Source organism: Arvicola amphibius, chromosome 17, assembly GCF_903992535.2.
Source record: "Arvicola amphibius chromosome 17, mArvAmp1.2, whole genome shotgun sequence".
Lineage (NCBI taxonomy): Eukaryota > Metazoa > Chordata > Mammalia > Rodentia > Cricetidae > Arvicola > Arvicola amphibius.
The window spans coordinates 11,618,526-11,635,887 of NC_052063.2; the positions used below are offsets into that span (position 1 = coordinate 11,618,526).

The following is a 17,362-nucleotide window of genomic DNA, read 5'->3' on the forward strand; positions in this document are numbered from 1 at the left end:
AGATCAGGATCCGGCTCCGGGTCAGCACAGTGTCTATTTAGAGCGCAAGCAAACTTCCACCTCAGGCTGGCGCTCGTCCGAAGGTGGCTCTGCAGCCCGTTTCAGCAGCCCCGGGTAGGGACGCCTCCAGGCGGGACGCAGGAATCGCCACCCAGCTCCTCCGTCGGAACTCAGCCCTCTAACGTCCCGAACACGGTCCAGAGCCCGGACGCCCAAGCGCTCTCCGGAAGAAGCCGAGGGCCCAGCTTCCTGCCACCCGTCCGTCACGCTATCCCCGCTCGCAATTGGTCAGAGCTCCGGCCCGGCCCCGCCCACCCCGCCGCTGGCCAGGCCGAGGAGGCGGGGCGGCCGCGACTCCGCCCCCTGGCCACGGGCGGGCCCGCCCAGCTGTCAGTTACGGGGGCGGCCCGGCAGGCGGGCGCTCGCTGGCTGGGTCCTCGCTGGCTCGTGCTCGTCCGCAGCCTCTCGCCGCCCGTGGGGAAGTCGGGGCCGCCAAAGCAGCGTCCACCGCCGCCTCGCCCCCGCCCTCCTCCCGGCTCGGCTGGTGGCCCCCCTCGCGCCCTCCGATCCTGAGTAACCCGCACAGGGCGCGGAGCGTCCCCGCGGCGGCGGCGGCGGCGGCGCCGGCCAAACCATGTTTAGGAGGATCTTGCAGAGGGTAAGAGTGAAAGCGTCCTTCCGGCAGCACGTGAGCGCGAGCGTCCGAGCCCGACCCCGGGCAGCCGAGGCGGGCATGGTGGACTCCGGGCTCCGCTAGGCCCGGGAGTGGCGGCTGCCGAGGCCTGCTTGTCCTGCCGGAGCCGGGCCGCGCGTGGGGCGGGGCGCAGGCTGGAGCCCGGAGCCCTGAGGCCCCGGGGCCGGCTCCGGCTTCGGGCTGTCACCGCGGGCTGGAGGGTGTGGTGTCCGTGCGTCCCACCCGGCTCCTCGCCTATAGCTGCGTGGCTGCGGGGGGTCTGCGGGAGGCTGTGGGGGGACTGTGGGGCCCTTCCCTGTCCCATCGTGCCTCCACCTCCCCACGACACGCACCTGCCTCTCCTTCCTCATCTGCACAGCACAGCCGGGTAGTGGGAGTCCCTGCCTAGCGCGGGGCCCTAGTCCTGAGACTGAAGATGCTTAACTGACAAAGTCAGCGGAGAAGGAAGGAAGATCTTACTCACTGTTGGAAACTTTGAAAGAATTACAAGTGCATTTTCCTCTCCAAGCCCCAGAAAAAAAAAAAAAAGAAGAAGAAGAAAACCAAAAACCTTATTTTAGTTTTCCAAGAATAAATGGATCGAACGGCAAATGCACTCCCGTTTAGTTCCTACCAGCGACATCTCAATTTAAAATCTGGGAAATGTTGAGGGTAAAAAAAGGTTAAGAGCATTGGAAAGCTGTAGGTGTTTTGTTTAGGTACCAGTTCCTAGAATAACATAATTAAAATCTCTTCTAATAAGAGTTGCCTACTCAAGTTTTTTTTGTTTTGGATAGCTTCCATTAGCTGCCTTCTGAGACTAGGACACGTGAAGAGATGTTACTCAGAAGGTAGGAGAAGTAGTTCAAAGGACAAGAACTTAGTGCATTTGTAGAATTTGGTTAAGGAATGTGCCAAAGAGTGTTGAGTCACCCAGTGTACAGGAAGGGAAGGTTCCTGCTTAGACAGCTGCCATCAGAAGTTGAAGTCTTCTGAAACTCCGTCCTCTATTAGAGGAGAAATGGTTAACTCACATTTCTGACCCTCTGTATTGACATTTGATCCGCCCCCCCCAATTGTTTAGTCAGTTTTTTGTTTTTTGTTTTGATTATCGGTGATTTGGCAGCAAGGAAGGTCATGCCCTTTTTGACTCTCCTCATCGGTTGATTGATTCCTTGATTTACTTAAGGGCCTTTTATCAGTCTCGGAGGCACTGATTCCCTCGTGCCTCAGGCTGTATTTTTGTCATAGTTACCCCAGAAACAGGAGTCTGCCTGTGGTTTGCTTTAAAGTTTTATAAACAGCGGTTTCTGATTGGGGAGTTGTTCCTGGCAGCTTCAGTGTGGCTTTGCGAAACTATGGGATGCTTTGCAGTACTCTTGATGCTGTCAAGCACTGGGTTTATGTGAAGGTTGTTTTTACCGCTGTTGTGTGTCTATCTATCCAAGAAGTTTCTGCCAAAACTTAAAGAATGGTATTGACTGCGGCTATTGTTGAGATGTGTTATTGACCCATTGTATTTGAGTAAGTCAGATAACAACTGGGCTTCCCAGCCTTGGACTGAGAGATTCTTGTGAGCAGCCCTACTCTTTGTTGTAGGGGTGCATTTGTCGATGGCTAACATTTTCCCTGGCTTCTAGTGTGTAAATGATAGTCACATTCCTTCCAATATTGTACCTGCTTTGAGGCAACCAAATGTATCTCCAGACTTTACTAAATGTCCTCTAGGAGCTAAATTGCTACTGAATGAGATCCACCATGTGAAATGTATATATATATATATATATATATATATATATATATATATATATATATATATTTTCTTCAATAGAAAATTTTGAAATATGTCTCATACTTACCTTTGTCTACTACAGTTTAAATGTTGAGCTTCAGAAGAATCCAGGCGTTATAGTGGGAGCTGGGATATGGTTTAATAAGATGTGGCCCTCCCTGTAGAACTCAGAACCTGGTTGGGGAGGTGAACATCAAAAAGTAATTGCTGTGCTGCGAACAAGAAGAAGGAGGAGCGCTCCAGGAGCCCCTTCGGAGGGCGTCAGGCAGTCACGATAAGCTTCAGGAAGGAGGGTGTATTTATAGCGTGAGAGGGAAGGACGTGTCAGGCAGAGGGAATAGCCTTTCTGAAAGTATGGAGTCGTAAAAGGAGCAAGTGATGGGGGGGAGATGAAGAGTGAAGTTTAAGAAGTGAGAGGAATTCAGGGAAGGGCGGAAGGTGAAGCTACTCTAGTGGGCAGTGACCTCATGACGAGAGGTCCTGTCTCTCTGAAGGGGTTCAGATGCTTACCATTTCATAGCGGTATTTTGATGAATCTTAAAGTTTGTGATTTATATTACTAATATAGATCCTAGAAAGTATGTTTTTTATTAACTCTACAGGTGGTTTTTGCTAACAGATATAACATGAAGCTTTAAATTATATAAATATCAATTCTTTTATTTATCTTACCCTGACAGCCTTTTTTTTTCTCAGCACTGATATTAAGATATAAAATTAAAACTACTGATTTTTATGTCTTAAAATCTTTAAAAGTGGCTGATTTAGAGGTTTGTTTGGAATGGTCTCCATGCTTTGAGCTATAGTTTACGTCTCTAACATTCTGTTTGTAGAAGATCTTTCATTTTGGCAATTATAATTTTCTTCTGATTCGGTTTGGATAGCATCGTAAGAAAGAAGAAAAGGGCATTGCACGTATACTCAGGTGTAACTCCGTCTTTGAACGTTACCAGCCAGGCTTCAGGACCCTTCACATAATTTTACTCCTCCTCTTCCGTTTCTCTCTACGTTTCCTTCTTATCTTTCTTTAGCTTACTAAAATACAGGTGTCATTGAGACTTAGAAAGGTCTGGGAAGACAATAACTGTAATGAAGGTGCTCTGATATGTATGTATTGAGTGTTTTGTTTTATGGTATTAGCTAGGATCTCATTTACATACAGGTGGTTGTGAGCTGCTGTGTGCTTGCAGTCAGGGCTCTTAGCTGCTGAGCCATCTCTCCAGCACCTAGCTTAGTTACAGTTCTGTTGCTGCGATAAAATACCATGAGCGAGAAAACTTAAAAAAGAAGGCATTTATTTAATTTGGGTCTTACGGTTTCAGAAGTTAGAGTCCACGATGGTGGAGCATGACAGCAGGAACAGCTGAGAACTCAATCTTGATGAACTGTTTGCAGGCGGAGAGGGAGACACTGGGGATGGCTGAGTCTTTTGAAACCTTTAAGCCCAGCCCCAGTGACACACCTCCTCCAACAAGGCCACATCCCAAACAGTTTCATCAGCCAGGGACCAAGTATTCAAACCTATGAGTCTGTGGGGGCATATTCTTATTCAAAGCATCATGGGTACTTTGAGAAATACTTGAACTTAAGGCTCTCAGTGGCCAGAAAGATGATCAGCATTTACGACATTAGGCAGTTTGCAAACTCTGTGCCATTTCTTTCTTAAAGAATATAGAATCATTTAGTAAAAGAGCATTTGATTTTCTTTTACTGATAAATATGAAAACATTTCTAAGGAAACAGTGGATTTAATTCAGAATTGTATAAAAAGAAGGGCTGCCTTGCTGGTGATTGGGTTTATCTCTTTGGTTTTACAAACCAGAAAGTAGAAAGTGAATGAGATGCCGTGATTTCTCTACATCAGTGAAGTTGGTAGATTCCAAAGACTACTAGAGATTAGAACCAAATTTAAAAAAAATATTTACTTTATTTGTATGTATTCTACCTGCATGTATGGCTGAGTACCACATTCACAGCTGGTGCCAGTGGAGGCCAAAACTAGGCAGTGAATCCCCTGGAACTAGAGTTCATAGCCAGTTGTAAGCTGTCTCGTAGGTATAGCAAGAGAACTCTAATCCTGTTTAACATCAGCAAGTGCTCTTAACTACTGAGCCATCTCTCCAGCTCTTATAGCCAAATTTTTCAAGTTCCCAGTCCTTTTCCTGGAACTTTGCTTCCTTCCACTCCTTAGTGCTCATTGGGTATGGTTAGCACTGTGTAAGACACAGGATAAATGTGAGACCCAATCTCTCCTTCAGGGACTGTCGGTGTGAAGTGCTAAAGTAAATGATAGAGTTATTAAGGGCTCTGAAGTAGTACAGAGGAAGGTCACCTTGGAAAACACTGTCTTTAGAGGGCGCCTTGACGAATGCTCATAGGGAGGGAAAGCTTCATGGCAGGAAAGGAGTTAGCACATAAGCAAAGTTTTAGAAAGGGTGACGATTCAATGCCCTCTTGTTGGCATTTCTCCCTCCTACTAATATCTTTTAACACAGTAAGTAGCCGTACTTATAACACATAGACACTCCTCCATCAACTAGCTGTGTCCTAGATACTCAAGGCAGCATCTGTAAGTTGCTTGAAACCAGTTGCTTAGAGATAGAGGTGTATTTAAAGCAGAAAGGTACTGAGAAAGTTGTAATGTAAAACCCAACACTTTGGGTTGACAGCTCAGTACAAATTTGAGTCATTTGTAAGCCAAGATTGGTAGTAGTCATATAAGTTGAAAGTATTCTTTTAAGCTAGTATATTTAAACTATTTTTTCGATGTGTAAACCATATAAAATTAAGATTTTGCATTTTTCATTCTTAAGTCTTTGAAATGTTGTATGTACTTAACTCTAATGGTGTGTTTTAACTTGAACTAACCACATGTCAGCCATTTAGGGGTCTCATGTAGCTAGGGGCACTATTTTGAACAGAACAGGTAGTTGAATGTCTGCATACTACTACTGGAACTAATTTTGAGCTTAGATAAAGCTGGGAGAATAAAGTAATACAAAGAACACTCTTTCATTCTTTGCCCCTGTAGTGGTGTGAATGAGAATGGCCCCCACAAGCTACTCTGTTTGAGTGTTTGGTTCCCAGTTGGTAGAGTGCATGGGAAGGACTAGGGGGTGTGGCCTTTGGAGGAGACATGTCACTGGAGGTGGACTTTGAGGTTTCAGAAGCCAACACCAGGCCCAGGCTCTCTGCTCTCTGCCTGCAGCTTGCTGAACAAATGTAATCTCAGCTATTGCTTTAGTGACTTGCCTACCTGCCTGCTGCTGTACCCCCATCATGATGGTCAGGGACTAGCCCTCTGAAATTGTAAGCAGGCCCCCATGAAATGTTTTTTTTTTTTAAAAAAATAAATTGCATTGGCTGTGGTGTCTCTTCACAGCAATAGAACAGTAACTAAGACAACCTGTATCTGACTGTTGCTGATATTTTACTCTGTTTGCTTGAACATTTGCTTGCTTCTCTTACTTTTTCTTTTCCCTCTATTTTTCTCCTACTGTTTTTTTTTTTTGAGTCAGTTGAGGATCATTCTTGTCTCATTGACTTTTAAAACTTCAGTGAAGAAAATGAATATTTTCTAATATTGATTCTCCTACTCTTGTTACTGAAACTGGAGTTAGATTTTATGTTTTAATGATTTAAAAATTTTGTCACATTACTTTGATCTCTTTTATTTAATTGTTATATTTATTTAGTGTGCCTTCTGTGGAGGCCAGAAGGACAACTTGTGTGGGTCTCAGTGTGGGAACTCAGGTGATTAGGGTTGGTGGCAGGTGTCTTTACTGAACCATCTTTGCTGACTCTACTTTGATTTCTTTTAATCTGGGGTATTTCCACAGTGTTTATTTGTAAAGTGCTTTAAAAACACGTTTCCCCATTTTAGTTGTTTTGTGTTGCTGTAATGAAACAGTTTATTATAAAGAGAAATTTACTGGAAGAAATCCTTAAAGTTCTGTAGACTGGGAACCCAGGATGGAGAGACTCAGCATCTGGTGAGGGCTTGAGTTCTGTGCTGTCCCATGCGGATGTGGAAAAGAAAGAGAATGAAAGAGTGAAGGTGTGTGTGTGTGTGATCATACATTCCCTGGCAGTAATGACATCAGTTCCGTCCATGGAGACAGAGCCCTCCTGATGTATGGCCTCACCTTCAAGGATTGTTGCACTGGGAATGAAGTTTCTTTGTCGCCTTTGGGGAACACATTCAAGCCATAGTACCTTCCTGCATGTTTTTCTTTTCTTTTTTTCCTCTTTAAAACTGGAATGCTTCCGTGTTGCATTTAACGTTTGCTTGTGCTTCCATTAAAGTTTTGCATTCTTGGCAAGGATGTTGTTATGCTAAGGAATGTTATGTCCTTAAGTTATCACATTGGAGGTTCATAATGTCGCTTTGACATTCATAGATGATGCTAAATTCTTTTTTTTTTAAACAAAAGTATTTATTTATTTGATGTTAAGGATTCAACCTAGGGGCAAGTATTTTACTGAGCTACATCTCAGACCTGATTTTTAATTTGGTTTACTTGTCCAAAGTGTTGCTTAGTTTCTCCACTATACAACACGTATTATTTTTTCTTCTTTTGCAACCAATAAGTAGTTTGAGGAGATACTTTAAGACTTTGAAAGTATTCTCCTCCTAATCAGAAAATTTCCTCTAGACTTAGATTGTTGATTCTTGCATAATCTAGTCAAGCGGGTGGCTACAAACTAGTGATTCTCTCCTCCCCAGCTCTCCCACATTTGTCAGCTTCTGCCTCCTTTCCTTCCTTCATCTCCTTCCTCCCTCTTTCCTTCGGGTCTGAACCACTGCACTTAGCATTGTAGCACTTGCTACGCCCTCAGTGTCTGTCTGGGTGTTTGCCCTGCTTTCGATGTGAACATACAGGGTTTCCTTGCAGTGGTCCCTGTGCACCCATAACACATGTTCTGAGTACTATGACTTTGTGGCATAGAAAGTATCACATCTTTCCTGTACCTATATTTTCTGCCTACTGAAATCAGTGCTGTCTCTGAGTATACTTATTTTTGTAAATGGGGACTTTTCTTTGAGTTCAAGGTCTTGAGTTTCTTTGCTTGTTTCTTCCAGCATACAATTCTAACTGAAACCTTCAGCTTCATTCTGCAAGAAGAGGAAGTCAATATCCTAGTAAATGAAAAAGTATACTTGGGATATAGTAGGAAATTAGTAATTGTTGAATAAGCAGTGAGAGAATTATTTTAGGAACATGAACTTGCCAGTGTTGTATATATTTAAAGCTATAGGAAAACAAAGCAGAAAACAGGAGTGATCTCTAGCATTTCAGGCAATAAGTAGTTACCATTGCTTTAGGGTGATCCCTGAAGAGAAGAGGAGAGGTGATGAACGGGGAGGCCTTCATTCAAGTGACGCAGTTTCTGTACATCTACTGTAGACTGCTATGTGTGCCAGACATAGTGATGATTAAAGCAGACACAAACCTTATGGCATTTGTTGTGCACTGGAAGAGAGGGTTGCTTGAAGAATCCCTAGCTGTGATATGACGTACTTGGATAGGTACAAGGAGGGAGCACATGGGGAGCCCTAGGAGTACCCATTTGGGGGAACCATATTTAAAGTGATATACTGGGAGGAGTTTCTCAGGTCCCGTGAGGGCTCAAGTCTGATGAAGTTATTACTAATTTATTGAAGTGAATTTTAAAAAAAGCAATAACTATGGGGTTGTTTTCTTGTGTAGATTTTGGTTTTGTATGTGTACCATGTGGTTGTTCTTTGGCTTTGAGAGAGGGTCTTGGTCTGTGTCTCAGACTGGTCATGGGCTCTTGCTCCTTCCTTACATGTTCCTCCTCCTGCCCCTGCAACTTAACTGCATGATTTGGGGCAAGCAGCTTTTTCACGATTTTTCTGGAGCTCTTTGTAAATATTAACTATTGATAATAAAATAGTTGTTTTGTTGTTGTAATTATACATTCTGGATTTCTTGAGGAACTCTTAAAAAATTCTTCTGTCCATCCCCAAACTCAGTTTGAAATTTGATTCTTGCGGTGTTGGTGTTAGGAGGTGGAGCTTTGGGAGGTGATTCTTGCTGTGTTGGTGTTGGAAGGTGTGGTTTTGGGAGGTGACTCAGTATGTTGGTGTTAGGAGGTGGGGTTTTGGGAGGTGACTCTTAGTATGCTGGTGTTAGGAGGTGGGGTTTTGGGAGGTGACTCTTAGTATGTTGGTGTTAGTAGGTATGATTTTGGGAGGTGACTCTTAGTGTGTTGGTTTTAGGAGGTGGGGTTTTGGGAGGTGACTCTTAGTGTGTTGGTGTTAGGAGGTGGGGCCTTGGAGGATGATTAGGTCACAGGAGTACTGCCACCAGGAGTAGGTAAATGGCTTTCTCAAGAGGCTGGGTTAGGCTGTGCTTGCACACCCAGGTAGGAGGATTGAATTTCAGGTCAGCCTTGGCTAAATACTGAGTTAGAGGATAGCCCTATGTTACCTACCAGAGCACACCTCCAGCAATGTATTTCTGTCAGGTAGGGTCCCCCTCCTGATAGATCATTCAGCTGTCAGTTAATCCATTTATGATGTTAGTGACTTTATAGTTACCTCTAAATACCACCACCAACTGGGGACAAAATTGTCAATACATGCATCTTTTTGCAATATACTTCATATCCCGATCCATAGCATTCTAAAGGAGATGTCTACATTTAGTCTTGGACACAGGACCCTAATGCTCTGGTCCCATCATATCGCTTTGGACCTCTTGACTGTACACGTACAGACCTGACCGTCTCTCACTAATCATGCTTCTCACAGCTTACATGCTTTCTCAGATATTCTTTTTTCCAGTCAAGTAATGCAGGAGTTATTTGCTTTTTGTTTTATTCTCCCAAAGCATCTCATAGTACTTAACTATTATCATGGTAATAATTTAATTTTGGGGTTGCTTCTCATGAGAGTAAGCTTGGTATAAAAGTTCAGACACTCTGATAGCTAGTTCATGTATCTGTGAGCTTGAACATAATATCTACTTACACTTTATGTTGCACTAGATGAAACAGTGTTCATGAAGTGCTCACCACACTGACGGTTTGACAGATGTTAAAGAGTCTTAATTATATTATGTATCTTCAGCAAATACATTTCTCCTTTCACTTTCCTTCTCTCCTTTTCTTCTCCCACACTCCCTTCCTTCTTTCCTGTGCGGTTTATATAGCCGAGTCTGGCTTTCTTCTTCAGGTCTTTCTGCCTCACCTGCTTACGAGCCGGATCAGGGCTCATCCTGGAGCTACTGCACTGTCTTTGCGATCTGTTTATTTCATCTCTCCCTTCCTAGAGTTTGGAGAGCCTCAGTCTGGAGATTTTTCTTTCCGAGTTCACACAGAGTCTAACAGAGTGCTTGACTGTGCGTAGTGGTCCAGTAATATGACGTGAAGATTTGTTGGTTGTGTAGAGAGGATGATTTCGTTAAGGGAAGGCCAGCAAGAATGTTATAATATTTCCTAAAATGGGAATCACTTGTATTCTTAAGAAATTCTTTCCCTTTCCTCTTTCATTTCCTTCCCTACTTCTCTCCATCCCCCCTTCCTGATTTTGTAATTCTAGGATCAAATTTCAGATTTTGTTCATGGTAAGCAAATACTTGCCTACCACTGAGCTATACACTTGCCAAAAGATTCCAGAGTTTCTCCATTGAGTAAGAACTTATGGACTTGTAAGTCTAGTAAGTGATGAGAGCTTTGGATAGAGAAAGATTGACTTTTCAAGAAAATTAAGCAATAGAATTGATAGTGCTTTAATATTGTATTTTATTATTACTTTAATTATATGTATATGTCTGTGTGGGTTTGTTGCTTGTGAGTGCAGTAGTCACACCCAGACCAGGGGAGCATGGAATTGCCCCCTGTAGCTGCTGTTGTGAGCACCCTACATGAGTGCTGAACTCAGGGCCTCTGCAAGAGGAGAACACACTTTTAACCACTGACCCCTCTCTCCAGCCCTGGTAGACTTCTTGACTTGAAAGTAGTTTGAATAATTGAGATGATGGTTGAGTAGGCACAGGTTGAGGTTAAAAAGTAGGGAGAAAGATTTGAGAGGAAGATGAGTGTGAATTAAGTCTAGACATACTTGTGGAAAGATGACCTGTGGACAGCTGGAAATACGTATCTTGCATTTTGGAGACAATTGGAGGCATGAATTAGATGTGTATGAATGTTGAAGAGAAATCAGTAAAGTATTTTTTTAAAGAACTTTAGAAAGAATTTATTTGTATGTGTGTGTATGTGCATACGTGTGTATGATTTGTCCGTGTGAATGTATAAGGCTGTGATCCAGGGGAGGATGTTGGATCTCTTGGATCTGAGTTAACAACTGTTTGTGAACTGCTCAGTATGGGTGCTAGGATCTGAACTCTAGGCTTGGTGATTGAGCAGCTAGTGCACCTCACTGCTGAGACTTTTCTTCTGCCTTTTTATTTTTTATTTACATCTTTGAAAATTTATTTAGAGTGGTGTGTGTGTGTGTGTGTGTGCGCGCGCGCGCACGCACACCTTGCTGTGGTGTGCACATGGAGGGCCGACGACAACCTGGAGTCACTCATCTCCCTCTACCCTATGGGGTCAGGGGATCAAACCCAGGCTGGCTGTTTTGGTGACAAGTGACTTTACCCACTGAGCCTTACTTCTGGCCCACCTTGTTAACAAAAGATTGTTAAGTGTGATGGTTAGTATTGTCAGCTGACACCTAGGAGGCGAGGCTCCCAGCCCAGCTTTGAGGAGCTGTTTGGAATGTCTGTCAGGGACAGTCTTGACTCAGCTAACTGATGCAGGAGGACCGGTCCTGGGCAGGGGCCCCTGGACTGAGTACAATGGAGAAGGGAAGTGGTGCTCTCTAGCATCATGTGTTCATCTCATACGAGCCGTACCGGGAGGCGCAGTTCAGCAGAGTCACACTCTACTCTTTCCTCGTCTCAGATGGAATTTCAGACCGTGGTTCAGTTTTATATAGTATGCAAATGTGTAAAGTCTCCGGCTTCTCCGGTACTTGCTTTGAGCTAAGTATTTAACCTATGAAATATTTTAAGGACTCACAGCTTTATATCATTCTACGCCAAACCACATTTAAGTGGAGATCACATTATTAATTAATTTTGGGGAACAACAATTTTGTAGCCTAAGGAGGCTTGGACCTCACCATGTGGTCTAAGCAGCATCAAGGCTCCCAGCAGTCCTCCTGGCTTGGATGCTGAGGGCTGGGATTACAGTTGTCAGCCCTCATGCTGGTTGCCAAGATTATTTTAAATAATAAATTACAAGAATAAATGATAGGAATCATTGAAAAGCTCAAAAAACTTTAGAAGTAGCGTAGGAGTGTGATGTACAGGATATTTAATGTTTAAAATGCAAACATTGAAGCCAAGTGGAATCTCAACCCTGCTTATTATTACATTTGTGCTCGTTATGTTCCTGGGAGAGTCGATGGATACCTTGCGTCCACCTGTGAGTTACAGTCACCATGTGATTGAACTCAGGTCAGCAAGCTCGGCAGTGTGCATCTGTATCAACTGGGTCACCTCTGGCCCTGTACTTGTGGTCGTAACAGTTGAGTTAGCTTCTCCGGCCCTTTGTCTTTATTTAGCATTGTGAAAATTCATTGCTACCAAAGTATTTGGAATTGTGATTGCTATAAACTTGCTGTGTTAGCTGTTATTATTATTAGTTTAATACAAAATACTCCCTCCAGTCAACTACCTCTGACACTTTAGTGTAAAACTCAGTTTTTTTTTATGTAAATAAGTTCTGAAAATGCAGATGATATAGAGGAAGTTGATATGCTGTGCATTGTAATAAGAATATTGCTTCAAAGTTACTTTGATTTTGTTAAGCTTTGATTTCAGATCTCAGAGAAAGCAGAGTAATCACCAAGTTCTGGTTTTAACCTTGTTACTAATATGATATTAGAAAAATTTTCATCCTTTTTCTTCTTTGAAGGTCCTGCCTAGCAGAGCTCTAAAGTAGTTTTCAGGCTAAAGGTTTTATTTGAAAACCAAGGAAGAACAAGGCTTTTCACAGGTCATTTGCAAAGCTCCCAACATAGAATCTTTTGTATGTTATATATAAAAATCTTGACATGTTTTGTTCTTTTCTGCCTCCTTTACTGAGAAAAGACAACTGTCTTCAGAAAGCAAGGCTTTACTGAAAAAAACCTGATAACTAATGCAAGCTGACTGTCAGTCACCACACTTGTCCCATAGTAAACTCCAGAAGGTATGGGCTCCCCCACCCCAGTCTAGCTCTCTGTGGTACCCCACACAGTAGTGTGACACCCACCTCTCCATTTAGGGTAAAGACACACCCTGGTTGCCCAGAGTTATGGCTGCTAGTGACTCATAACTGTCTCACCCCTTACCCCCAGGGTCTGTCAAAGCAAACGGAAAGCTGCCCTCCCACCCACCCCTACCAAGATCATATCCTCTTTCTTGAAGCAGCCTCCATCTTGTTATTGTCTGATGTGGAGGACGTAGAGGAATATCCCTACTGGATCGTGCAGCAGCTGCCATTGCGGTTCCGTCGCTGGTCAGTACTGCTCAGCCTCTCCCTTCCCCAGTCACACTCGGCCTCTGTGTACACACAGGTGTAGCCCTCAAGATCACGTCCCCACTAACTTCCTGCGTGTAGAGTTTACTCCAACTCTGTTCCCCTGGGAACTGGAATTGTGACAGCCACCTACAATTTGGGTAGATGTTGATTTTATTGAGTTTTTTGTTTTACTTTTTGAGTTTTGTCTTTTTTTTTAATTGGCGATCAGGAATTGCCCAGGCGTCATGGATTTGCAGAGGGTGTTCCGCCACTGAGCACCTCACTCCTTTGTTGAAACTGATGGTCTGTGTGTCTTTATACAGGGTCTACAGCCAGTAGATTGGAATTTGTTAGTTATAAAGCATTGCATAATAGTTTTCCAGTTCTGCTCACGGGGACTTTAAACAGACACACGCATGTTGTGTTCTGAAATTTTTATTGTCAGGATCTTTCTCGGTTTAGTCCCTTATATTTCTGAAAAGTATTTAGACAGGATCTTACAGAGGAATCGAGGTTAACCTGGGACTTATGAGTGCTGGTGGTATGCACCACTTGCCTGAGCCTTAGTACATTGAAGGCTTTTTAAAAACGAGGTCTCTCAGAACTGGACTCTGAGTCCTTATTTTGGCTGCTGTGTGTCAGTCTCTACATACTTGCCTGCTTCGTTTACTGCACAACACTGAGTAGGTAATTGCTCTCCTGTAACTCTTAATAACCACTAACTTGTTTTAAAGATTTGAAAATGACACTAAGAAACTAAGCCTGAATAGAGACTGGGCATATATTTAGACTTAGCTTCTGTGAGCATATGTGTAAATTAACTAAGAGCTCAAACGAGTCCTGAAATGAGGCTTTTGAAGCTGGGAGGTCTTAAGAGCGTGCCCCGTCTTTAGCTTATTAATGAAGGAGCTAAGATCACAAATTAGATGTTCCAGTTGCTGTGTTAGGTGAGCCATGAGAAATGGAAGGCTATGGGAGTTAGAAGCCCAAGTTTCAGCTGCAACCCCACCATTAGGCATCAGGAGGCATTCTTTCTAGGAGACTTAGTTATTCTTTCTAGGGCATAGTTTCTCGTCTAGCTAGTGATAACCAGCAGGTGATTTTTGCTCCAGCCCCCAAGTTTGAGACTTTATTTTACTGTTGAGATGTGCCATGTACCCTAGACTGGAGTCAAACTCACAGTGATCCTCCTGCTTCAGCCTTCTCCAAACCAGATTATTTCTAAGTACCTTTCTAACTTTATAATTTAATGGTAGGTATTTTGGGAAGGAGAGGTGTACTTCATAGTAAGTGTTTACTATGTGCAATTTATCTATCACAGTTAACCAACCAGGTGCTAACTTAAACATCTTATATCTTATTGTATACTTACTTGCTTATTTGTTTGTTTATTTATTTTTGAGGCAAGATCTCATGTATAAATAACTTTGCCTAGGCTCATCTAGAACTCATTATGTAGTCAAGATTGGCCTTGAATTCCTGATCTTCCTGCTTCTAACTCCCAAGTGCTGGGATTGCAACTGTGTACCCCCATACTCATTTAACACTTTATATTCACTTTTTTATGTGTGTGTGCACCTGAGTACCTGTATGAGCACCATTCACATGCAGGTGCCCTTGGAGGCCAGAGGAAGGTGTCAGATGCCCTGAACTGGAGGCCAGAGGAAGGTGTCAGATGCCCTGAACTGGAGGCCAGAGGAAGGTGTCAGATGCCCTGAACTGGAGGCCAGAGGAAGGTGTCAGAAGCCCTGGAACATTAATCAATTTACAGTATTGGTGGCACTGATAGATTATTGTTGAAGTTGTAGATGACTCTTAGGTTAAGTACAGTTAAGTACAGTAAAACAGTAGAGATTATATTTAAATGAGAGTGGATAGAGGTGAGTTGGAGTTAAACGCAGTGAAATTGCGCAGACGCTTACTGTCCATGCTTTATAGTGAGCTGTGGACGCAGCTGTGCAGTTACGGTGCTGTTAAGGTTTCCACATCAGGCCATATTGTAACAGAAGTCTGAATAAGCCTACGTGAGGATTCAGTGTTGATCAGGATATAGTTAGCTTTAAGAAGAGAGAGATGAAGGTGCTTTCTATAAAAAGTAATGATTAAACAAGTTCTAGAGTGCTATGAATTAATGATGATTAGCACTTGAAGAAGGTTAGTTTCTAAGGGGGAAATTAGAATAGAAACTAAAGGACTTAAGCTTATAGACATGCGACACTTGATGCTGAAATCCAGGGAAGTGCGGGTCATTGCTAAGTCATTGCTAATGTCTTACATATTTTCCATAATTGCTATTGCTAGTGATCCAGTAACATTATATAAACAATCATGTTGTTGTATATGAGATTTTTCATTTTCCCACTTGTTTGAAGATCTTTCAGTGTCAGTGCTTTCACTGATAGCTGTACTGTTTTATTTTAATAATGATATTATATTATATTGTAGCGATCATTGGTTCTCAACCTTCCCGATGTGGTGACACTTTAATACAATTCTTTATGTTATGGTGATCCCCAGCCATAAAATTATTTTTGTTGCTACTTTATAACTGTAATTCTGTTACTATCATGAATCATAATGCAAATATCTGTGTTTTCTCATGGTTTTAGGCGGCCACTGTGAAAGAGTCATGGAGCCCCAAAGGGGTTGTGACCCACAGATTGGAAACCACTGGTATAGATTATCAAAGAACACTTAATTCATTCCCAGTTTCTGGTTATAAATAACTTTGCAAATAACATGCTTGTTCATACGTGAGTTTATCATTATGTAACTGAATAGCAGACAGGATTCAAAGTACTTTGTGTGTGTGTGTGTGTGTGTGTGTGTGTGTTTGGTTATACTCTCACTAGAGAATTAATTTCAGCAGCCCAATGAGCACAGATACTTGGAGGCTGAAGTAGTAATGGGGCCTCTGCCCCTAGGCCCTGGAGGAAGCTCCCTAACCAGGGCAGAAGCTTTAGGCTCAGGGATCCTTCAACATGTCTGCCCCATGCCAGACTTTAAGGCAGTCATTCTCTGATGAGCAGGCCTGGTGGGAAGTGGACTCTGCTTCTTCCAAAGAAGGGAGGACTGTCTAGGGTGGAGCTCGTGGATGCAGCCAAGAGAGCTTGGTTTCCCTTCCTTCTTTTCCTCTATTGGCCCCTGTAGCAATTCTGGCTCTAGCTCTGGAAGGTCCAAATTTATGGCATTACCAGATTGCTAGCCAGGCCTTATTTGCTTGAATGTGGGTATGCAAATGTGAAAAAGTAGGACCCAGCAGGGAAGAGTTGTCAAGCCTGATGGGGGAGGGAAAGAACACTGAGTTGGCCCACAGTTGCTAAGCATTCATAATCAGTCACTGAGTTTTGTCTCTGCAGAGGTAGAGAAACTGTAACTTGTTAGAAAGTTTTAGACTGTTCTTGTCTAGTGACTTGCAGGCTGCCAGTTGCTTCCCTGCTTTCTTCATCTAGAGGAGAGAGAGAGACAGAGACAGAGACAGACAGAGATATTGATTGAGAGAGAGAGACAGAGATATTGATTGAGAGAGAAAAGAGAGAGAGAGACAGACAGAGAGAGAGAGAGAGCGAGCGCGAGCCTGCACCTGTGCACATGCGCCTGTGCTCTTGTGGCTGCTGCTACTGCACTAACATTTATCAGCACTCTGCTTTCTCTAGCTGCTTCGCCCTCAGAACTTGAACCTGCTAGTTATCAGAAAGAAAGCTCTGACAGACAGATAGGCAGACAGACAGACAGACACACACACAGACACACACACACACACACACCAGCCTATGAATATACATATGAAGTCTTCTGTATCTCATTGGCTGTGCTATTGTAAGCTGAAGAAAATTGCATGGACAGCTTTGAACTGATAAGAGAGCATTGCATATGAGAGTTACAGGGCATTAAAACACACATGAGATCTGAATCTAACACCACTTCGGCTTTGTATTCTAAGTATGTCTGCCAAGAAAGATAAATAAACTACATAGTGGAATTTAAAGAATTTAATGAAAGTGCTTCTTTTTCAACTTATTTTATATACATAAGTATTTTGCCTGCATGTGTATGTGGCATTTGTGATGGTGTCGGATGCCCTGCAGATGGAGTTAAAAGATGGTTGTGAGCTGCCATGTGAGCCCTCTTGAAGAGAAGCTGGTGCTCTTAACCACTGAGCCATCTCTCCAGCCCCTGGAAGTATTTCTTATTGAAAGGAGAGAATCAGAGATTTTTTTATGTCATTTGGGTCAGAAAGACTGATTTCACCATAGCGAAATAGCAGTGAGTTTTCTAAGTTTTCATTCCTTCTATACATGTCAGTTGAAAACTTTCTGTAAAGAAATCTTTAGCACTTAGGACACTAAGGCAGGAGT

At 43.0% G+C, this 17,362-nt stretch overlaps 1 protein-coding gene across 2 annotated transcripts in view; it reads left to right on the forward strand.

Moving 5' to 3' along the window:
- The first annotated feature begins 414 nt into the window (after positions 1-414).
- Eea1 (early endosome antigen 1) overlaps positions 415-17,362 on the forward strand; it is a 98,020-nt gene continuing 81,072 nt past the window's right edge. For both annotated transcript variants that reach the window (XM_038314535.2, XM_038314536.2), the window contains exon 1: positions 415-658. In XM_038314535.2, coding sequence (XP_038170463.1) covers positions 635-658 — 24 coding nt within the window. In that variant the 5' untranslated portion in view covers positions 415-634. The remainder of the gene's footprint in view (positions 659-17,362) is intronic.